This window comes from Martes martes (assembly GCF_963455335.1).
Source record: "Martes martes genome assembly, chromosome: 11".
Lineage (NCBI taxonomy): Eukaryota > Metazoa > Chordata > Mammalia > Carnivora > Mustelidae > Martes > Martes martes.
The window spans coordinates 40873684-40898257 of NC_137899.1; the positions used below are offsets into that span (position 1 = coordinate 40873684).

The 24574-nt window shown below is 39.5% G+C and overlaps 1 protein-coding gene across 3 annotated transcripts; it reads right to left on the reverse strand.

Annotated features, from left to right (window-relative positions):
• Positions 1–1628: 1628 nt before the first annotated feature.
• Positions 1629–15750, reverse strand: PDK4 (pyruvate dehydrogenase kinase 4). 3 transcript variants are annotated; one of them, XR_013967649.1, is made up of 12 exons: positions 15389–15750; positions 14098–14239; positions 12656–12727; positions 11513–11697; positions 11267–11353; positions 10733–10810; positions 8720–8796; positions 6381–6479; positions 5894–6004; positions 5476–5589; positions 3648–3862; positions 1629–2123 (listed from the first exon to the last, which is right to left on the reverse strand). XR_013967649.1 is itself a non-coding variant. In XM_080818400.1 (12 exons), exons 1-11 carry the CDS (start codon positions 15516–15518, stop codon positions 3719–3721), a joined length of 1239 nt encoding a protein of 412 aa, XP_080674526.1. In that variant the 5' UTR covers positions 15519–15750; the 3' UTR covers positions 1629–2123; positions 3686–3718. The 3 variants fall into 3 exon arrangements, 2 of the variants coding, with proteins under 2 accessions (XP_080674526.1, XP_080674525.1); XM_080818400.1 differs by having other exon boundaries at positions 3686–3862; XM_080818399.1 differs by having other exon boundaries at positions 1629–3862.
• Positions 15751–24574: the final 8824 nt, after the last annotated feature.

Here is a 24574-nt window from a genome sequence, read left to right on the forward strand (position 1 = left end):
CAATCTCCCCTTAAATGAAGAGAGGCTGTTCTATAGGCAGTAGTTGATTTATGTGTTTATTCATCTCTTTGTCCAGTGAATGTTTATGGACTGCCCAAGTAACTGTGATGTAAGATAAAAAGTGAAAAATCAAAAAGAGAGATATGGGCAAACATTATTGGACATAAAAACCTGACTGCTTTCAGTGTTCATGGCAGGGGGTTTAGGGATTTCTTGGCCAAGACCCTGTGAAATTATGAAAGTCCCTCAATTCTTTCACCAGGCCAGATCAGAGCGATTGGCAAAGTTCATGTACATTTGATGTGTTGGTACACAGCTAAGGGTAAGTGCACCACTTGGAAGCAGAGCCGAGAGTGAAGGAATTATCAAGGTCAATGCCCATGCTACTAGCTCTCAAAGATCTCTCTGCACATGTCATTGTAGTTAAGATCAAATGCTTTTGCCATTTCTAGTCAAATTTGAAATTTGGGAGAAATGGTATAAAGATGGTTTCATGAAAATTTAGCCAACTTTGTTTTACTCAAAAATTAGTATCCTTTGACTTGAGTCAAAAAGATGTGTGTGTATATGTATGTGTGTGTGTGTGTGTGTGTGTGCACGCATATATGGGAAGTTGTGGGATTTAAAGTCTTGCAGTTTTTATGGAAATGTGGATAGAGGTTCTGAGCCTGTGTAGTGCACGAACTGTCTACCTTCCAAGCAGCTTAATCCAAGGACACTGTACAGCTAAATTCTGTGTGTGTACGTGTATGCGTGCGCATGTGTGATGTGCTTTCTTTAGACACATGGTGCCACGCTTCTCTGACAGGAGAAATGAGGGCAGTCAAGGAGAATGTCATGATACACTGTATCTTTACTCTATCTTTATGTTCTTTAGGTCTAATGCCTTAGCTTCATGGCATTTCTGATTCAAATATGCTTACTCTGACAAAATTTAGAATTTACTTATGACGAATCCATTCCACTCATTTTCTTTTCTCTTTCTTTCCTTCCTCTCTCTCTCTCTTTTGTTCTTTCTTTCCTCTCTCCCCCCTCCCTCTTTTTCTTTTTTACTTACAAAACTTTGCCAATAAGGGCATTATGAAGGTAGACAAAGGACGCTATCTAAATATAAAGTAGGATTAAATTAGTGAAGAAAGACAACGTAAAGATTAATTTAGTAATTTCTATCTTTTTTCAGATATTTTCTATCTTACTCAGATATTTAATCCAGAAGTTGTTTGGGAACCTAAATTATCTAGGTAATTATTTTGGTACTTTACTGTATTTGTTACATAAATACAGTCACCAAGTGGAATTTTGAGTTTACCAAAAAAAAAAATGCAGAATATGTACATGGCAAAAATGATTATTGAATATATTCAATATATTTATGTAGATAAACTGTGTACTATGTGCAACTGGGGCATACATGAGAAAGCAAAAGACAATCAGAAATTTGTGGACTTCTATAAAGTACTTATCTTTTAGTTTAAAAATCAAAATTTTAAGTGGCTTTCAATACTTTTAAAAGGCTATCCCCAATACAGAGATGAATTAGATTTGAGTGCAAAGTGAAGAAAATCTTTATCTCAAATGTTTCTTAATATTTTGCCATCTCTTTGAGGAACAAATTTCAAAAGACGATGTTTACTGTTATAATAAAAATATGTATTATAAAAATGATTACATCCTTCTGTACACAGAGACAAAAACACAGTGTATACATCCATAACTTCAGTGGGCCTGAACGTTCAGTATCCATCTGCTAGAATCCTGAAGCTCTTCCGCAGATCTCACAAATACCAATACAATTTCTCTCTTACAGGATTCCATTTACAGTTTATGTTATTGTGATATGAACATTTCTTCTCTAGTATTTTAAAGATAATTCACAGTGTTGGGGTTAATTCCTTAATCAACTGCTTTAAATCTTTGGTAAATACAAGTATATCCGTGCAAAATGTTTAAGCTCAGTCAAAAGTCAAATGACCTCTTGCAAGAAGTTTTGTGTAATCGATAAATGCACGAGCCAGAGTCCCACCATCAAGAAGAGTCACTCTCTAGGACTTCTCGTGATAAAGTCTGACATAAGCAACAAATCATTTGAGGCCTCCATGGCCACGACCAGAAGCACCACAATTCTAGGTCACAACAAAATGAAACACAAATGTTAAATTCGACATATACAAAGAGTACTGATTCTTTTGCAATGCAGAAAATTCTAGTTTTTTTCTATATCCTGGTTGACACATCAGTTGGACACGGATGAGTTTATTTAATCTCATGAAAGCCTATTATGTCGCAAAAGTGAGAGACCCATTTTAAAAAGCCATTCTGTTTTGAGAAAGATCAATTCATCCTCTTGCCAGTAACTTATCTATGAAAATATAGACAATTTCTTGAAATACTTTGTAGGGGAAAAAGCAAGATGCATGCCCTCTGTTTCCGTCCTTCCCCGCTTCCTTCCTTCCTTCCCCCCTTCCTTTCTTTCTTCCTCCTGTCCTTCATTCTGTGAGAATTATGTGCTAGACAGGCCTGTCCACCTGCCTATTATAATTGAAGTCCCCAAAAGTTCCATATGCATTACAACTTCCATTTATCAGTCCTCAGTCTCAATGATCCAAATGAAAGCCTCCTGGCATGAAAACCTCTTACTCTCAGGCTATTTGTTAAAACTGTCCCAAGAAGTATTTAAATTCTAATGTTCTTGAGCCATTTCATAATTAGGAATTGTTTATATAAACATGTTAATGCAGGAGTGTAAAGAATATAATTACACATATCAAAAATATACCTTTTTAAGCCGAGAAAGGGGATGCCATCATTGGATTACCACCATTTCAGGGGAGGGAACAGACCCTCCTACCGAGTTAGGTTCTGAATGCATGATTTCTTTCCCTAACTGGTTTTTCCAACCCACCATCTCATTTATAAAAAAGCAAGGCGAGAGATAACTTTGTTATCACTTTGGTAATTCTTCTCCCCCTCCAACCACCAACATCCTGAATTCAGTGCCTATTTTAAAACTCACCCAAGACTAGGCAGGCACCTGGCAATAAGTGTTCACTTATGACATGAAGTGTGAACAAGAGAGCAGCATAATGAAGACACAGTATTTATCAGAAGAGGCTTTCTTCTGAGTTTCTACACTGGCCCGATGCCTTGGCTGCAACTTTGAATAAAATATTTCGACTCATTCTTCTTCATCAAATAACATACAAAGTAAATGTTATTTAGTCACCAGCTTTTCCTCCCCAGAGAACATAGAAACATAGGAAATGTACCGTTATATACATTTCTAATGACATAGCGTAAACTAAGCCCCAACCCTTTGATGGCAGGGAAATATTGGCATAGTGACACTTGATATGCAATAAATGCCAATATCTTACGCCATCAACAGCAGGCCTAAAATATCAGTCTACTGCAAGTGCCAGCTTCTATCTTCACTTCACTCGCATTCCCATCCTTGTTGACAAAGACAGGGCAAACTGAGGCCTTTCCTGCTTCAGGATTTGATATAAGCTCGTGCGTCGGGCCAGGTTGAAAGAATAACGCCCTCGTTACACTATCCTGGATCTGAGAAACAGGCTTCGTTCCTCTTTGCACCACTGTTCTGATCAGCGGGTTTTTGTGCTTTTGTTTCTGAGGAAACGAGAGCTCACATGCAAGCATTCAGGAAGCAGCACTGGCGCAGACCCACTTTGATCCCGTAAAGTGTCCCGAGCGACTCTCGTCACAGAGCCACTTTCTCCTTTGCCAAGTTCTTTGGTTCCTTGCTTGGGATACACCAGTCGTCAGCCTCGATGCTCATCTGATAGTGTTTGAAGGCTGATTTGTTAAAGACTGGGAGTTTTTCTACAGATTCTGAAGATAAAGCCTAAAAGAAGAAGGGGAAGAAAAGTCAACTCAAAGAAATTATTTGTGGCACAATTTGTACCTGAAGTGATTATTCAAAATAAATCCGGAGGTAAGTACTCAAACATTCAAATACATTCCTTTAGTTGATTCAGTTAGTAAGGGCACACCATAGCCCTTATATATGCCCATATGCTGGGCAGGGTATAAAAGAAAACGAAAAAAGTAAATATTATTTCCATCCTCTAGGTGCCAAAATAATATATACACAGTTATAAATTGGGGAACAGAATTTGTCTCCAATATTTACACCTGTCCCTTGTTCGGATATTGCTGATGTGACAGAACTGAATAGCAAAGCTATTATTTCTTTACAAAAACTTTTGTATCTGTGATAAAGAGTCCTAATCTGATACTATTAATTTATTAAAATCTGATACTATATACCATCTCTTAATCTTTCCCAGTACTTTGAAGACTTTTGCTCATTAAGAAATGAATACAGTGACTTCAGACAGTCAAAGGCCTCTCAGCACATAATTCCCTTGCACAAAATGGGAACCCACAAGCTTAATGTTTTAGTTACTAATACCTGTAAATACATTTTCAGTCAAAACTGCTGGAAAACAATGAACAAATCAGGACAGTGACCTTAACGAATACACTGAGGCTTTATCAGAAATAGAAAAAACATGTGTCAAGTTTTAAAGTTTAATCAGGAAATGCCAGACATCCCAGTGACAGCTCGTGAGCAGTTAGCTTTTCTTCCCTGGATTTCTAATAAGGTCAACTTAAGGTCTTGAGTATCTTGGTATCAGCTGTTTTCTAGGCTGGAACATTATTAGCATATATTTCCCATGAGTTTAAGTAAAACAAAGGCACAACTATTCTCACAGATGCCAAAAGGCGTTGGTTTAAGAAATTCACATGAGGATGTCCTCACTTGGAGACTAATATGCTTCTTGAGAAAAAATTTTGCTTCACTTAAAGCAGGTAGCCTGGTCCCACTTCCAACTGGTAAGTTACCATATTAAATATTAATGAGTAAATCTACACATACCAAACAGAAAATAAAATGACATGTGGTTGTTATTTGCATTAACTCAGTTTGAGGTATTCACACAGTGGAGCGTGGAACTCAGGACCTTAAGAGCAACATTGCTTTCAGAAATATTGTTTCGGGGCACCTGGGTGGCTTAGTCGGTGGGGCGTCTCTTTTTTTTTTTTTTTTTTTTAAAGATTTTATTTATTTACTCATGAGAGACAGAGAGAGAGAGAGAGAGAGAGGCAGGCAGAGGGAGGGAAGCCTGATGAGGGACTCGATCTCAGGACCCCGGGATCATAACCTGAGCCAAAGGCAGATGTTTATTTTTTATTTTTTATTTTTTTCAAAGGCAGATGTTTAATCATCTGAGCCACCTGGCGAAGGCGTCAGGCTCTTGATTTCAGCTCAGGTCATGATCTCGAACTCATGAGACGGAGTCCCGGGCTTCACACTCACTGAGGAGTCCACCTGAGCTCTTCCTCTCCTTCTCCTTCTGCCCCTTCCCCGTCTTTCCCTCTCTCAAACAAACAAACAAATAAAATCTTTAAAAAAATAGAAATATGATTGTTTCTACTGAATTGAAAGGATACCTTTAAGTAGATGATGGCGTCGGTTCCATATCCTGACATAGAGTAGAGATTCAGATCTCCTTGAAAGTACTTGGCATATAGACGAGAAATTGGCAAGCCGTAACCAAAACCAGCCTAGAGGGAAAAGATCAATTATTGGCAAAGAAGTGGACATGCTCATGGAAATGCAAAACATAGGCAAGTGTTATTAGCCTCCTTGCTAGTGATGTTCTAAAGCCAAGGTAAGTGATTTCTGCTTCCAATCAGAGACCTCTGGTAAATTGTTTCACCTTCTTCAGCTTGATTTCTCCTGCTTTCTCCTATCCCCCACGCCCAATTTAACTAAATTGACTAACTTGCCTAAATACTTCCTTGTAATCCTTGCTCTGCCTTTAGGACTAGGTGGCTGGGATGAATGTAGCCGTGTAACTGGTCTTACCAGAGGAGCATTGCGGGAATTATCCATCACGGGGGTTGGTGCAGTAGAGTATGTGTAACTAAAGAGACGGTCAATGATCCTCAGGGGAACGCCACCACCTCTGTCCGAAATCTTAAATAAACAAACCAAAGCTACATGTGAAACACAAGGTGCATGTGTCCATCTGAAAAGGTTTTTCCTTTATTTAAAAGTCATTATGGCCTATGCACACCATAGACTTTGATCTGCTGCTCAAAGCAGATCACTTCACTATTATTGACACTTTTCCGTTCTCTCAAGAGAGACTCCAGGGGCGCCTGGGTGGCTCAGTGGGTTAAAGCCTCTGCATTCAGCTCGGGTCATGATCCCAGCGTTCTCTGCTCAGCAGGGAGCCTGCTTCACCCCCACCGCCCCCCAGGCCTACTTGTGATCTCTGTCAAATAAATAAATAAAATCTTAAAAAAAAAAAAAAAGAGAGAGACTCCAACGAACAACAGAAAATGGTTACCTTGATTGTCAGATCTTCTTTTCCCAAGACAACAATCACTTCAATTGGCGTAAGGGAAGGCCAGTTTTCCTGGTGTTCGACGGTTGCCCTCATTGCATTCTAAAGAAATCAAAACCATAAGGAATTCAATGGCAGAAGAATGAGAAACAATAAATAACTGTTTTTTATGTTTAAAATAAAAGCGGCACAGAGGGTAATTCAAAGTTCCTATTTTTTTTAAGTTAGTAGTAAAACAGCTCTGTAAATAGCCATTTATGAATGTGTCATGCAGGATGTATAATGAAAAATATTCATTTACCATGTAATATAGCTCCTGGGAGTAATGTCTAATGGAAAAACAATTCTGCTAGCTGTCAAGTTCTTATTTGTAAGCTTAATTTAAATGTAGAAATTGGTTTTTATAGTCCATTTCCTGGCTCTCTCTTTTCTGTCTTTCCATTACATTTTACATCCAAGCACCAAAGACTATTACATAACAAATGAACAGTGAATCATTGAACCAATTTATTGGCTTTTATAAAACTTGCTGGGAAAGGTTGTTACTATTTAAAAGGATAGTAAATAATTCTAAATTAAATTTCAATTTGCATTTGATTATCATCTTAACTTTTACCAATGATGGCAAAACAACTCTAAGAGCTGGACCATTCAATTTCAAAATGAATGAAATCAAGGCAAAAATTATCTTGTGTCCTTTAACAGAGAAGAAACTCAAACAAGTTTGCAGACAACTGGATGGGTCTCATACAGATTAAGTTTTGGTTTACGTCACCCATTTTCCTCTCTAACCTCCTTGTGGTACATTATCTGTTTTCTGGTTTCTATATAATACTGAGTTCTTTTTTGTAATTTTTAAATTTTTTTTTTAAAGATTTTATTTATTCATTTGACAGACAGGGATCACAAGTAGGCAGAGAGGCAGGCAGAGAGAGAGGAGGAAGCAGGCTCCCCGTTGAGCAGAGAGCCCGATGCGGGGCTCCATCCCAGGACCCTGAGATCATGACCTGAGCAGAAGGCAGAGGCTTTAACCCACTGAGCCACCCAGGCACCCCTATATAATACTAAGTTCTAATCATTAGCTGAAGTAAAAGAAAATAGATCAGAATATCTGCAGTACAATCAATACCTCATTGCACTAACATTAGAATAAGGTAAGAAACGATAAATTCTGAGAAAAGCTGTATCAGAATTAGAGGCAAATTTCACTTTTTTTAAGGCTTTCTCCTCAAGAAGTCCAGGAGATTCATGGAAAGCATCCTTTATAAAGCTTAGGGTGTTTTTTCTTTTCTTTTCTTTTCTTTTCTTTTTTTTTTTTTTGGTGTAAGTACAGTTTTAGCTTGGTCTTAGAACCCAGGACAGGATTTGATTCTTGGTACCTGGCTACCTCAGACCACTAACATTCACATCCTTGGTGAGCTTGTTAGAAATGCAAATTCTCAGATGTACAGAATCAGAATCTCTGGACCAGTGCCTGAGAATCTGTGTTTAAAGAAGCCCCCCAGGGGCGTCTGGGTGGCTCAGTTGTTAAGCCTCTGCCTTCAGCTCAGGTCATGATCCCAGAGTCCTGGGATTGAGCCCCGCATGGGGCTCCCTGCTCGGCGGGAAGCCTGCTTCTCCCTCTCCCACTCCCCCTGCTTGTGTTCCCTCTCTCACTGTCTCTCTGTCAAATAACAAATACAATCTTAAAAAAAGAAAGAAAGAAAGAAGCCCTCTAGGTGATTCCAATGCATACTGAAGTTCGAGAAGCACTGTCCTATAGTCTTGCGATGGAAAGTGTGGAATGTGAACCAGCAGCATCAACCCGTCAGCTTATTACAAATTCTAAACCCCAGGCCCCAGCCTAGTGCCACTGAATCAGAATTTCAACGAAACCCCAGACGGTTCATAGGCACATTACAGTTGCTCATGGAGGGAACTGGCTGCCTTCTGAGTATATTCTAGACTCACGTTGGAGCCCTGCCACCTGCAGTAACTCTGGACCCAAATATCTGGATTTGGAGCTGGACCATCCTGCAGGGGTGGACGTAACAAGGCCCCATTCACTGCAGCATTCACCCCCTGGCCTTCCTTGACAATTGCCTGTATGACTAACGTTTTGTTGGACACTTGAAAAAAATAATAAGAACAGGGAGCACAAAGACATCGTGAGTCCTATCATGCGTTCTCCAGTACGTGTGGAGGCTCTGCTGAACTGCGGGGGCCCTTTCTGTTAGGAGCCCTGAAGCACGTTTGGGAGAGGATAGTGAGGCTCCCACTCAGTGGGAAACGATAAAGGAAATAAAAAGGTAACCAGTGAATTAAAAACAAAACAAGATTGCAATTATTTGGAAGTGTCATACCTTGAATAGTTCAAAGAGCATATGATGAAGGTGAGAAGGTACATATACAATGTGAATTGGTTGGCCTGGAGATTTTCCTAGAAAAAAATTTAAACTCATTTAGAACTGGTGAACAAGTATTTCAGGAAGACAAACTTCTGTATCTATTTGATTAATAAAGACTCCTTATTCCCAAGATTAGAATACACTCCATCTTCCTGTACTACCCTAGAACCTTCTAGGATCTACCCTTGAACTTCCCTCTTAAACAGTAAACACAGCTGGCTTATTTTCAAAATGCTATCACAGCTGCTGCCTTGTGCTCTATGATTAACTTCTGCATTTCTCTGCAAATGTATGAGGTCAGATATAGTGCGTGACAAGAATGCTCTAAATTAGGTTACGTGAACTATTTGTTTCTGCTTTCAAAACTTTCATACTGTGCTATTTCAGAGTTAAAATCACCATTTTAAGAAAGAAAAAAATTCATGTAGCCACAGTATAATACTGAAATTAATGTTAACTAAAATTTTTATATTTTATGGGAAAATAACACATTTGATTATTCTTGATTTATATCACCCAAACATTAAATCTTACAGGCTAAATATGCTTACATTTTACTGAGAGGCAAAAGAAAACAGAGAAACAAAAACCTCTTAATACTGTTTGAGAAGAAAAATCAAAGTATTATTCTTTGGTGTCCCAGGCCTTGGCCAAGTTTGAATCAGAAAACAGAAGGCCTGGCACAATTCCCTCTTTATTTTATCAAACAGTTCAAGCAGTTTATCTACACATATTATGCAACAATGCTGTTAATGCTTAGAGATATTCTTCAACCTTTATTTGTATTCCCATTTTTAATTTAGCAATCAATTACATGTACATATAACCCAATCCATGAGTTAGAGTTAGGGTACTTTTAATGTGAGCAACTTAATTTTAACTGTCCTGTTCTGAGAAGCACTACAGGATACGATAAAAACAGTGCCTTGCGTCCATTATTTTATCACTTCAATGTGGGAAGACCCTCTCTTCTCAGGTACCCTAGAGCTAAAGCCACTGAGTTATGCTCTGCTTCCAAAACAGTGGTGTATACTTACGGTGCAATTAATTTTTTTTGTAATTTAAAAACATTTTTAAAAGAACTTTTAACATGAGATCCACCTTCTTAACTATCTAAGGATACAATGTAGTATTGTTAATTGTAGGTGTAATGTTGTACAGCGGATTTCTAGAACTTATTCATCTTGCATAACTGAAATTTTATCCTCATTAAATAGCAACTCCCCTTTACCCCAGTCCCCAGCTTCTGGCAACCACCATTCTACTTTCTGCCTCTCTGAATTTAACTATTTTACATACTTCAGGTAAGTGGAATCACACAGTATTTGTCCATGACTGGCTTATTTCTTACAGTACAATTTAAAGTATTTTTGTTTCTAGGTCTTATGAGTAACTTCTCCAGGAGGATATTTTTTTTTTTAAAGATTTTATTCATTTATTTGACAGACGGAGATCACAAGTAGGCAGAGAGGCAGGCAGAGAGAGAAGAGGAAGCAGGCTCCCTGCTGAGCAGAGAGCCCGATGCGGGGCTCGATCCCAGGACCCTGAGATCATGACCTGAGCCGAAGGCAGAGGCTTAACCCACTGAGCCACCCAGGCGCCCCTCCAAGAGGATATTTCCACTACCAAGTGGTTCCTCCTATTTCTGGCCTCCCTGACTCCCGTATTTTGCAATAAGCTCTCTTTCTTTGATCTAAGATATTGAAACTAGGTTGCTACTTTAAATCTTAAATTATTTGTTCAAACCATTCCTTTTTATGAATCATCATTACCAACTGAATATACTCAATTGGAACTTTCCAACTGAGATGAAGAGAACTTTGGTTTCAAAAGAGAAGTATACAAATTCTAGAGTTGTTCAGAAGGGAGAAAAGGAACACAGAAGTTGCTTTGTATTTACAAGAAGTAATCATACTGGGAGAACAGCGAATTTCCCATAGATTAAAATATGTTTTATTTGTAGCTTACCATTCACTTGTGTGAGCTTTAATTCTGGAGATGTTAAATAATACTGGTCACAAAGCATCTTTGAACACTCAAAGGCATCTGAAATAGAAAGTTTTTTTCATAATGATGAAATGAATTTATGCCAAGTAAAATTTTCACATGATCTTCAATGTGTGTACTACCCTTAGTCTAGAATATTCATTGAGAGTACAGGTTTTTATATATGAAAAAAAAACTTTTTAATATTTTATTGAAGAAAAAATTAAGATAGTGTTGAAGTTATAGCTGTGGCAATAGGAATACGCACAATTCAAATATTGGATACAATATATAAGAATATGGCACATTAACCAGTAATGTTTGGATTTTTATAATTTTATTAATGAGTTTTAAACCCCTGACTCTCAAAAGCAAAGGACCTCCATGACAATATTTATAAAAATATAAACGGAACACTCGGAATATAAAGTTATTCACAAACTCACTTCAACCAGAGATATGTCAATCATATAGTGTATATTTTCAATAAGGGAAATGCAGAAATCTAGAGATTACCTTGGACCACGGCTGCCACATCGCAGTTTGGATCAATGCTTCCAATGTGAGTTGGGTTTCCTGTCTGTGAGTCACTAAATATAAGAACTGTTGAAAAATAAAAACAAAAGATGTTGTTATAAAAATCAGGATAATCATGATTATTGAAAAAGAACGTGAGGCCCTGAATAATGAAACATCTGGTTGGGGTATGGCTTATATTCCATACCCTTCTCAGTAGGTCATGACCACAATGAGCTAACTTACTATGCTGGTTCATCAGCATCCGGGTAGAAATACGGTTCATGTAAAATCGATCCAAGAAATACTGAAGATTTTGATTGGTGACTGGGTCAACTGTACAGCCATCTTTATATTCTATGATTCCTTGTGCCATGGTCGGAACTACATTGTGGTGTCTATTTCGAACTTTGATGAGAGTATCTACAAAACTAAGCCAAAACACATTTACAGTTACTGAAAATTCAAATAAGTTTCCTTCACTTACATCCCTTAGACTACCCCAAAGAAGGCTAAAACTTTTTTAAGTACCCATCTAAAGAAATCAAATGGTAAAATGTAAGGTTCTCACTTACAGATTCTTTGACTACAACAGAAGAGATAGTATCACAAACAGATTTTGTTTTCCTTCTAGCTTAATGTAAAACTACCGGCCTTCTAACTGGTGAATTCATTCTGGGAATTCATTAAGCCTTCTCTTTAAAAAATAATAATTAAAAGATAATTAATATTAAAGAGAATTCTAGAGTGCCACTGTGGAAAAAACCCTCAAGGTTTCTTCTCGGATTTATAAAAAGATTCTTCTTTCCTATTCTTATAGCCAGAAACGATCAGTTACTCTGAAAGATAATGTTCAATCTCCGGTAACAATGACATATATTAATATTATGTAATAGTAAATCCACTTGTGAATCTAATCATCTGACTGAATTTATAGTAAAAATAGATTTCCTCAAAATAAAAAGTTCCCTGCACTTGCTCAGACTCAGCATCATTTTCAATGCCATCATTCCTCTCCACTTTTAAAAAACCAGCAAGTCAAAACTTGTCATTTGTAAGGGGGAGGCTATTTGTTATTCAGAGTGTAGCTCCTTTAATTTATGTCCCCCCCCCAAAAAAAATCTTAGGAGTATTTCTGGAAATAGTCAAAGTTTTTTTTTTTTTTTTAAAGATTTTATTTATTTGTCAGAGAGAGAGAGAGAGCGAGCACAGGCAGAGGCAGAGGGAGAAGCAGGCTCCCCGCCAAGCAAGGAGCCCGATGCGGGACTCGATCCCAGAACGCCGGGAACATGACCTGAGCCGAAGGCAGCCGCCCAACCAACTGAGCCACCCAGGCGTCCCAGGAAATAGTCAAAGTTTTAGACACATATTCAAATGCATAGAACTTACTCTGATAATGCTTTCTGGTCCTCTGGGCTTTTCTCATGGAATTCCACCAAATCCATCAGGCTCTGGATATACCTGTAAAGGGACAGTCGTGCTTTAAAGTTGAATAGTCAGATACAAGTAGCTAAATCATTTCAAAATGATTGCAAGAGAGGAATTATTATGTTTAAAATTAAAACTTTCCTCCAACACATCTGGAAAACACTGTATCTTAATAAAAAACCAAACAACAACAACAACAACAACAAAAACGAAGCTACGATTTTAACACTCAACTTTCTAACTTAAAATTGATATTTCTTCAATCATTCCAGATCAGTAGTCAGTTTTTTGTTTTATCTGGCAAGTGTTTTCTTTTTTTATAGCATTTAGAAAAAAACTTTTTAAGGAAGGCTTCATATTTTTCCTGCTATATTCACTCATAGGTGAGTAGAAGTCATGAAAGCATCAGTAAATGCTAGGGATGATGTGTTTCAGATAGTAATTATTTAATAATCTATATTTATATATTTACTTATAATATATAATACTTATATTTATATAAGTATAATACTTATTTATATTTATAGTATATATTTCTATTTAATAATTATTATGTTTATTTTATATTTATAGTATATACTATAGATATATATTTATTAATATATTATAAATATAATACTTATATAATATACACAATCATATAATATACATTTATAATATTTATAATATATATAGATTTCTTAAATCGGTAAAGCTGTGTAGTCAGTGAATTAGGGTGAGGCTCTGGTATATATCCGCCTCAGTGCATATTCCGGTTCCATTCTCTGAAAATTTGTTCCTTTGGGTGATCTACCCTCTCCAAGCCTCAAAATCCTTATCTGTAAAATGCGATGATAATAATTGACAATTATTAAGTGGTGACTGTGTGCCAGGTACTGTTTTAAGTACTTTATTTTATGGATTAGCCCATTTAATTTCATTCACATAAACTTTTGAAGCATATACTTTATTTTCCTCAGTAACAGATGGGGGAATTGAGGCATAAAGAATTTAAGATACTTGCCATGAATTCCACAACCGGTTAGAGGTAGAGACAGGATTTGAACCCAAAGCCTGCTATTAATTAGTTTGTAAGAAACAAAGGTTAGATCCTCTAAATAGCCGTCCTTCTGTTTATTTCTAGGATAGGATTATTTGTGCAATATCAAACTCTGTCTTTTATTATTCAAAATACAGTTATATTGTGAAAAGTATGTACTTTTTCAGGGCAAAATGTCTGTTCATAGCTTTATAACTGTCCTTATGACAACTCACACTAAATTACAAAAACATCTTGACATTCTTCAAAATAACTTAGTTTCAGGCCACTTGTTTTCCAATTATGATGCTAATATATTATAAGAATTCGTACACAAATACTTGTCTTAAAAATAGAGACTGTTTTGGAATGGTTTACCACTTACCAGCTTTTAACTAATTGCACTGAAGAGGTATTGACTAATCGATCAGGGAGGATATCAATTTCCTTCAGGATATTGGCTAGCCTCACAGGCAATTCTTGCCTCAAAAATGCAAAAGAAGTTCTTTCACATGCATTTTCTGAACCTGTAATAAATAACCTTTATTTAGTTTTGGGAGAAAAGTAGCTCTAAATGATACATTTGAATAGCATTGACTGTCCAATATTGAACCCACACACAAATCATAAAATTAGAGTTTCACCCTCAGTTGGATTACTGTTTAAAGTAATAAGTATCTCCTTTTTCATTGTTGTTTTCTTTACTTTCTTTAAAAAAAAAAAAAGACCAATATGAGGATTATTGCTTTCTTTTTTTGGAAGTGGATTCACTTCCATGAAGTCAGAATATCCCATAGCTCAGTCAACAGCACAATGTCAACCCCACAACATCGTACAGAGAGTTCTAGATATGAAATTGGAGTATAGGAACAAAAGGGTGGGTAGGAGTCATGATGTTTCCACATTAGTGATAAATAATACCACATTTAAATCCTTGAAATATTCCTTATAAGATCACAGCAGAGGGGTGCCTGGGTGGCTCAGTGGGTTAAGCCTCTGCCTTTGGCTCAGGTCAGGATCTCAGGGTCCTGGGATTGATGGGGCTCTCTGCTCAGCAGGGAGCCTGCTTCCTATCTCTCTCTCTCTGTCTAGCTCTCTGCCTACTTGTGATCTCTCTCTCTGTGTCAAATAAATAAATATGATCTTAAAAAAAAAATCACTGCAGAAAGTTTGTAAACATTGTTGGCAGTAATGCAAATATATGGAAAACCATAATGGTAAAGAGACAAAGAAATCTGTTAGCAATGCAGAGAGATGTATATAACCCGTAAACAGGTGGCAGGTGGCTAAGGGAGAAAATCTGAATTAATTTGAGGCCACTTTATAACATTAAGAATCCTCCCCCCAAAGTATGCTGTGAAGGAGGAGATAAAGTTTTTTTTTTAAATCACTGAGAAATACTGACGCAAAGCAAAAAGTATCTTGACTGGAAGCTGTGGACAGAAGGATGAGCTCAAACCATCCAGCATCAGCGGGTCAGCAAGTGGCCTTGACCTGTAGGCACAAACTGTCAGAAATAAGGCAGACCTAGGAAAGGGCAAGGTGCACTGGCGTCCAGGCTCCAAGGTTCAGCAGGATAACAGACTCCAGTTATTTTAAGCAATGAGCTCTGGGGCTGAAAGTTAAGGAAGCTTCCCAACCCCAGCGCCCCCACCCGGCCCTACTTCCCAGCTCACCAAAGTCCAGGAGCTGCTTTATGGACAGCGGGGACGGGCTGTAGCGTGAAAAATGCTCGACCTCGCGGGGCACCAGGCCGGCGCTGCTCAGCGAGCCGGCGCTGCGCATCACGAAGCGGGCCGCCTTCATCTTGATGCCCACCCGGCCTGGCTAGCGCAGGGGCTGGCTTGGGGGACGAAGGCTGAGGAAAGCAGAACCTGGGACTGAGCTGGGGCGGTGCGCGTCTGGGCAGGGAGGGCAGGTGGGCTGGCTCGTGCACCCTGCCTGGGTTGAGATCCTGGGGTGCTTCCGAGGGGAGGAGGCCGGCAGTGAGTGTGAGGAGCAGCGAGTGGCTGGAGACTCAAGTTCCCGTCTGACCACCCCCGGCCGCCTCCCGCGGTTTTATTTGTTTCCCCGCACGCTCCCCCCAACTCCAAAGGGGAGGAGTCACTGGGACTTGGAGACGCGTCCAGAGCTGGGGCCGCGCCAATCAGCTCAGATAAAGAACTTTGGGCCCCGCCCCCCGGGCGCGGGGTCCTGTCGGGGGAGAGACCTGGCACCAGTGCCCGGGACTGTGAGGAGTAAGGGGAAAGGTGGAAGGTGAAGCGGGCATCTGGAGGTATGTGGGCTCAAGATCAGCCGCTTGGACAGGAGTCCCGGACCGCGTGGGCTGGGGGCCCGCCCAGACTCGTCCTTGTTTACAAGTGAGAGGCTGTCTCAATGTCACGCATTCCTGACCAGAAACTATTTCCAAGAATCTGAGCTCCGGGATGTCATTGGCTCTTGCTCAGAGCGGGCTTTTACAGTAGCCAATCAGCTGCGTCCAAAAGTGAGCGTCTCTGCCCGTGGACAGTGAGGGAAATAAATAGCCTGAGGACGGGTTCTCGTCTTTTCTCCAGGAGCAATCTGTACAGCTCGGGAACTGGAAGTTCCTTCTGGCGACACTAAGGCTTCGGTAACTTCCCAAAATACATTTACTTTTTCCTGGTGGCCATAAAAGGCCATCAATTTTTGTTTTTCTCCAGGAGGGCAGTCTCTTCATTAGGTTTAACTCTGTTAATTAAAAACAAAGTTATAAAGGGATCAATTTGTCAGTTTAACTCGCCGCCTTCTACCATCAGAGAATTTATTCACTCTGATCTCCTGTATAGAATGTCCTTAATACAAATATTTGTCCAAGACATTCTTTTCAGCTCTTAAATGTCTAGCGCAGCGTGCTGCAAGAGGTCTTTCCTGGTGGCCTCTCCTCCATCCTTCTTCTAATATTGCCTTTGTCACGCAGGACGTGTATTGTAGCTATTGATATTATTGTATTGACTTCTCTGAATCCCCTCCCGTGGAAACAATCAGGGTTGGGACCAAGTCGGGTGTATCCTCGTTATTCCTACCCTGCTTTTTCACTACTTAAGCTTAAACAGTTGTGGAAACAAGAAGGAAGCTCTAAATTGCATCTACACTTGGAGATAGGTTTTGATACCGCCATTATTTTCATATACATAATATATAAAAAAATTTTTTTGAACGAGAGGAGGAGAGTGTGTGCACTAGTGGGGACGAGGGGCAGAGGGAGAGAGAGAGAGAGAGAATCTTAAGTAGGCTCCAGAAGGTCGAAGCTAGATGTCGACCTTGATCCCACCACCCCGAGATCATGACCTGAGCTGAAATCAAGAGTTGGATGATCAACTGAGTGAACCACTCAGGCACCCCTAGGATTTGTGTTTTTGTACTCCTTTATTACATATTTGCATAGCTTGATCAAGCAAGAAAAAACAAAGAAAAGAAAAAAGAAGAGCAAAACAGAAAAATGGGTACAAGAAGTCAAACAATGAAATAAAACCCTCTCTGACAAAGCAAGAAAAATGTAAGGTAAAAATCCACCCCACTTTCCCCTGCATGGATTATATCTTAAGAATAGAAGTAAAAGAATGCATTTGTTTTTCTTTCCACATCTGTGGGATCTGGACGAGGCAAAAATGTATATTATAAAGAATTACACTCCTTAATTTGCAGAGGAAAGGCCAGGGAAAATGATGTATTACAGGCAGGTGTAGTTTAGGAAAGCCTCACCCAGTGCTCTCCTGGATCACGCAGCACTATTTTCCTACATGTTGCAGGATGACTAAAGATCAGGGGAAGTCATATGACATTCACAGAAATGGCTCAGTGCTAAGTGTGTACTGAGGTCACCAAAATTTGTCTCCATGTCATCCCGTCCAATAATATTTACCAGATTACCCTCACAGTGCATTGCATTCTTCTATGTCATTTCTCTATGATGGAAACTTTTATAATTGGCAACATTTGTGATAACTGGACCGGAATAGCCAGGTAAAGTTGTTTACACAGTTGGCTAAGTCACTATGTATTACCACAATTAGAGAGTGACCTGGAAAGACAGTGGCACATGTATTCTCCGGCTGACCACAGATCTTGGAGGTTATCCAGTCTCTACAGAAATAAAGTAAAGAGAATTAATATGTGGGTGCAATGGATGTGGACAAATTTGTGCATTCATTCAAGTAAAGGTAAATCATGAGAGGACTATCAAATGATTTGGTGCTGATGAGCAGGGGGGAGTGTACACAGTGCTGAACACAGCACCCCTGCTTTACGCACCTGATTCCTGAAATTTTTAAGAGTGTGCTTAGCTAGCACCAAGTTAATTCTATCCAGCTGGCCTAGCTGAACCTGGTCACATAAGGTCATTGGTAGAGCTTTAAGAATGCAAGTGACACTTTCGTCGGAGGGCTGGAGATGTCCAATATGACAAAATGCTTCAAGATCTTTAAAAAGATGGCTTTTCAACTTTTTAACCTCTAGGTATATATTGGAAGGGAGCATTAAATATATATAAATATGGAGAGAGAGAGAGAGAATTTCAAAAGCCATGATGGAAGGAAGAGAGAGTATGTGTGTGTGTGCTGCCAAATATCTCTCTCTCTCTCTCTCTATATATATATATAGATATATGTGTATGTGTGTGTAATAGAATATATATGTGGAATATCTAAAGTTAAAAAATTAACAGCAGACTTTTAGAAATTTTTTACAAAATATGTAAGAGACAAATGATTAGTTAAGAAATATCTGTTTCAGCAGGGAACAAAATAGTCATGATGTTTTCTGTTTTGGGGATTATAGATAATGGCCTGGAGCTACCTTAGAGTTGGCAGGCAAGGACGGTCTCTCTGAGGAAGTGATAATTACCGGTGATTGAGCAGCCTTGTTTTGGCAATGAGAAGGGAGTATTAGGGGAAGCATATTGGTGAGGAGATTGGGGAAAGCAAGGCCTAAATCACCATTTGGTCTGTGATATTTCTTATAATTGGTATTTTTAGAGGCTACTAGGTGCCAGGAGCTGGACTAGATGCTTTGGTTGGTGTAAAAACCTCTTCTTTCAAGAATCTCAGACTAACAGTGGGTGATGGAAAACAATGGCTAATTAAAATTTTTTTTTTATTCATGGGACTTTCATTTAATCCTCAGAGCAAAAAAAAAATACAATTAAGTGCATATTAAAAACAGATTCGGTCAGTGTGTCATGTTGATGGTGATAGTATCAGAGCTCAGGAGTGTTTGGAGGAAGGGCTCTGTTGGGAATCAGGAAGTGCCTCCTCTGATAACTGTTTTGGGGATGACCGGAGAAACATGAGCAAGATTTGGGCAAATTATTGGTAGACAGTGAGGAAGGATGTCTAAGCCTGAGCAAAAGCATAGACGTAGGAGCTAGAGATATAGTGGAGAAATGATGACTAGATTGGGACAGCTGCCATCTGGAGTACCCAAGGAAGAAGGAGATGGGAGCTTAGGGTTCTATCATAAAAACCTTAAATGCTGATATGAAAATGGAATTGTTGGAGCTCAAATTTCGTAGCAGTTAAACAATTCAATGCAATAAAACTTCATTGAACATCAATTATGTACCAGACACCATGATTAGTGCTGGGAATATAAAGATGAAAAAAGCATAGTTGCTGCCTTCAAGGACAGGAGAAAAACCTGTGAATAATCTAAAGAAAAAATAATGTGGTATCTATAAGGTGTGTGTGGGGGGGTGGTCAAGGAAGACTTCCTTGGAGGCGGTGACATGTCATCTGAGTTTTAAAGACTGAAAAGAAGTTCAAAGGCACACAAAAAAGGAAAGGTGTTAGGGCAATGGGAGAGAAAATGTAAGGAACCATTTTACTCCGGTGGGCTCTCCAGTTCTTGTCAAATCTGAGAAGAAAGAATGAAAATTAAAAGTTCTGTGATTTGTAAGCCTGTATTATTGGGAGGGGGTGATTTCATTAATAGAAGCAGGGAAGTCAAAGAGTCAGGAGGAAAGGGTAGGTTGACGAAAGAGGGGGAACACAAATGATGCGTTTATTTGGGAACACTGAGTTAATGAGAAACCACTGGGGAAGTAGTCACAGTGGTGGTTTCTGGGGAAGGGAAGGTGCAAACTGTTCAGCCGTTGGTGAGAAGTGAAGATAGATGGCTGAGCCTCTTGCCCGTTTCTTTCCACGAGGCTCCCGTCTCCTACTATCCCACAGTTCTAGATCACTTTTTTTTTTTTTTCTGTGCACAAAACTTCCTTCTGAAGAAGGCTTTGGTTTCATTCTTGCCTCCTTACACTTATAAAGGCTAAAATTCTTCCCCTCACTGAACCAACACCAAAACAAAAATAGTTCATTTTTCTTTTTTGGCACCTATAGCTTCAATGTTATCGAGAAACAGGTGAATCCTGAGGCTCACACATCTTGACTGGTGGGAAGACAAGAAGAATTTTTGCTTCAGAATACAGGCTGAGCATTCTTTCTCCCCACCCAGAAATTTCTTAATTGTGTCTGATGTTTGTGTTGAAAATCAATAAGGGAAGGTGAGCGAAGGAAATTAAAAATTAACTAAAGAAGAAAAGCAAATGTATAATGAACATATGGAAATATGCTTGAACTAATGAGTGAAATAGGAAAATAAGAAGTAGTAAGAGAACGCTGCGCCATAGTTCTGTCAGCTGGCAAATAATGAGAAAGGCTAATAACATCTCGTGTTGGCAAATCCTGGGGAAATAAACATTCCCCTATACTATTTGTGGGAGCGTATAATTGGCAAATTTTTTTGGAAGGCAATTGGCAGAATTTGCAAAAATTGTAAGGATAGTTACCACATGTTTTAGTCATTCCACTTCCAGAAATGTATCCTAGAGTTTTACCAACAGAGAGTGCAGAGATACATGTACAAGAGTGTTCGTGGCAATATTGCCTGCAAGAACAACAACAAAAAAATGTGAAAACAACATATGTACTCATGAGGGAATGGGTAGAAACACATGACATACCTGTGCACTAAGATACGTGCAGTTAGCAGCAAGGAGGCCATCGGCTGACAGAGGCCACCTGCAGCAGCTTTTCGATCCGTGCAGTGTTTGAACTGAGGCCATGCTCTTCCCGTCCATCCCCGGTGACGGACAAGCATCTGGGGCTGGCCATCTCTCCTCCATGTGGGACTCCGTTAAGGAATTCTTTGCTCCCAGGACCTCTTCTGGGTGGCTACGGCTTTGTCACATTTGCATTGCAGTGTGAGTCTGTCCCAGGTCAATTCTGCTTCCTATGCCCCCTTTCCTTCTACAGATGTCGTATATGCCACACAGTTTCCAAGCTTTCCCTACCCAGTATTGCTTCTTTCCTCTTAGTCTTTCACAGACCGTCCCCCAGTCAACCCAGCTGGGAGCTCCAGAGTAAACATTTCACAGGAGAGGGGTCCTGCCCTGGGCAAATATAGAGGTCATTCCCCTGGTCCTTGAATGCATATATAACTGGGATTTAGAAACTTGGCAATTGGCATTTGGAAAAATCCCACATTAGGTCCATGGCCTGTGGGGTTACAGAGCTGTCATAGTGGGGAAGGCCAAGTATAAACCTCTGAAAATGCCCCTGACCAAAGTAGCAAATACAGACCAATATGGTATCCTGCTAGGAATGATTTAAGATTAGCTCCATCATTATAATTATTTCAAGTGTATTGGTTCTCTTCATGTCTCCACTGAATTCATCTGTGGAAACTGGTTAATTCCCTGAGAATGACTGTAGACTGTTATAAGCCAATGGAGTGGTGGCCCTGCCTTGCTACACGGAGTGTTTTTTCCCAAGCAGATTAATATGGTTCCAGGTACTATATTAATCAGACACTGATTTGGTGAAGGCTCAAATGAAACTTAAGAGAGGAATAGTGAATGGATCACCGAAACCATACATAGGTTTTTATGTATCTGAGGGGAAAAAATGTCGTAATACTTCAATAAAGCAAATCTCCCAAATATGTGTAAATATTTTTGGCTTCCATTTGTGAATCATGGTTCAGCTACCCAAATGAAGGAAGCAGTCATGGACTAATAAGAAATGTAAAACATACATGGTTAATATTTTTAATATTATATGCATACACATATGCATAAACATGTATATAAAGAAAATATCCCAGAATGTACATAGCAGTTATGGGGAGGAGGGCCAGTAGATATATCAGTATTTACATTCTCTTTTCTTGTGCTTTTTCAAATGTTAGCAATGAAACTTGTGTTACTTCTTAATTATAGGAAAAATTAAGGTTATTTCAAGAGTTGAAATGACAGTCAATATAGGAAAAGAATAGGCAAATGAATTTGGCATGTATCCATTCAGAATAACCTTTTGACCGAATTGGAAGGCAGAATAAGGACAGGGAATTGTATCAGTGCTCTCCTGCCTTCTATTCTAACCCCCTTGGGCATACCAAGAGGCCAGGAGACTCCAGGCCTGAGGAGCCCATAATCAGCTCTTTCTCTCCCTTATCATCCCTGCTATTGTCTTCTGTGGACTGACATTGAGCTGCTGTCCACTGAAACTTTACTTCCAAGCCTGTGGCTTGTTCCTTTTCTGATTGCTGATCATTGCCTAAGTTTCCTGAGACTATCACCAAATAAGACATTTCTTCTCCTTTGAACCCTTACCCCCCTCCCGGCCCCTCACCCCACATGGTGTCCAAATAGGAATCTCTTATTTGGAAAACCAAAACGCTAACAATTAAAACTAAAGTCCAGCCTTGGTTTGTGTAGAACTGACTGGCTGCCTCAGGCAGGCTTTCCTGGTGTTCCAGATAATAAAAGGAGCACAAATCAGGCACTAAGTCATCTGGAAGACAAATTTTAGAGGTCGCTTCCTTTTGTGACTTCTTTGCTTAACCCAGTGCAGGGGGTATGATCAAAAGCACGTCAACATCTCACTGAATATCCACTTGAAAATGAGAAAATTTAAGGGGTGCCTGGGTGGCTCAGTTGTTAAGTATCTGCCTTTGGCTCAGGTCGTGATCCCAGAGTCCTGGGATGGAGCCCCGCCTCGGGCTCCCTGCTCTGCTGGGAGCCTGCTTCCCCCTCTCCCTCTCCTGCTTCTTGTGTTCCCTTTCGCTGTCTCTGTCAAATTAAAAACAAACAAAAAAAAAAAAAGAAAATGAGAAAATTTAGTCAGTTATACAGACATTCCTTGTTGCCTGGTTAGTTCAGTCAGTTCCTGGGTACTGACCCATTCGTATATGCATCGCATTGTATGTCTATATGCTGCTAAAAAACAAAATTCAGCTGAGTAAATTTTGAAGACCTATTTAGCTTTACTAAACCATTCATGAACTGGACAGCATCTGATCTAACAAGTAGAGTGAAGCTCTGAAGAGTCATACAAAATGGGAAGGTTTTTATAGAAAAAGTGTGGGACAAGAAAGTTACTAGCAAAGGAAAAGGAGTGTTCCCCGGAGGCCATTTTCCTTAGAAGGAAAAGCAAGGGGCCTTATCGTGCAGATCACCTCCTCAAATTTGGGGAAGGTGGGTAGAGATGAAGAGGGTCCAAGTGGGGCGCACACACACACACACACACACACACACACACACATACCGGCACTGAAGGGAAAATTCCTGACCAACTAGTTAAGAGTGCATTTCTGGGAAAGATGAAACTACAGTTAGGTCAGATATTAAGCCCCAGTTTGGGAACTCAGTCTAAGTGATACCATTTTTGACTTGTGGTTTTCTTTTTAATAATGCCTAGCAGTAGAAGGATAAATAACCAGACGTCACACTAAATTTTTCTTTGTTTGAAAATACTGGTTTAAGCAAGTGCCTGTTGTATAAGTTCTTCCGTCTGTAACTGTGGCTGAGCCCACCACCAATAGATCATAACTTCCTTTCCTGTTAGGTCTGGTTTGGCTCAGGATTCTTCTCAACGTAGCACTCTAGAAATCGGCGAATCAGTGCATCAGATTTGGAAGGTGTAATGCCTCGTTATTCCAGGTCTGAGCCGTCTCCACATTTTGGCCTGCAACAGGACCCCTGCCCCCACTGTCCCCTTTCCACTTGGAAAAACTGCCCCTGAGTGAAACTGTCAACTACAAGCATGAAAATCCTTGGTTAATCCAGCACTTTCTCTTGCAGAGGAAAAACCAGGGCAGGAGAGTCATTAAGTCACCTAGGACACATAGCTAGTAGAAAACGGGAGTTCTCAATCTCAGTTTAAAAGGGAATCTTTGCCACACTCTTCTGCAGCTTGGGAAATTTCAGATTTTTTTTACATTAGCATTTCTGACTCTTTAGAACTAAGAATGCATATTCCTTCTGGCCCAAACGAAGCAACTGTATAAAACTGAGTTCAAAAACAAACCAAAAGGAACTGGAAGATGTTATGCAGAGTGAAATAAGTCAATTAGAGAAAGACAATGATCATATGGTTTCACTCATATGTGGGATATAAGAAACAGGGCAGAGGATAGTAGGGGAAGGGAGGGAACACAGAATGGGAAGTCATCAGAGAGGGAGACAAACCATGGGAGACTATGGGAAACAAACTGAGGGTTGCAGAAGGGTGGTGGGTGGGGGGACGGGGTAACTGGGTGACGGGCATTAAGGAGGGCACGTGATGTGATAAGCACTGAGGGTTATACACAACTGATGAATTATTGAACTCTACATCTGAGACTACTGATGTATAATAGATTGGCTAATTGAATTTAGATTTTAAAAAAAAGATGCTGGAAACTCAACAGCTTGTTTCTTCGAGAATGTTGATTTTTTTTTTTTTCTGGTGTCCTTCATATTAGAGCATCCATTAGACTTTGCCAGAAAGAAAACTACACTATCTTTAGCTTTCACAGTAACCACACAGACACACATTCCTTTCTGCTTTCAGTCTTTTGAAAACTAAATG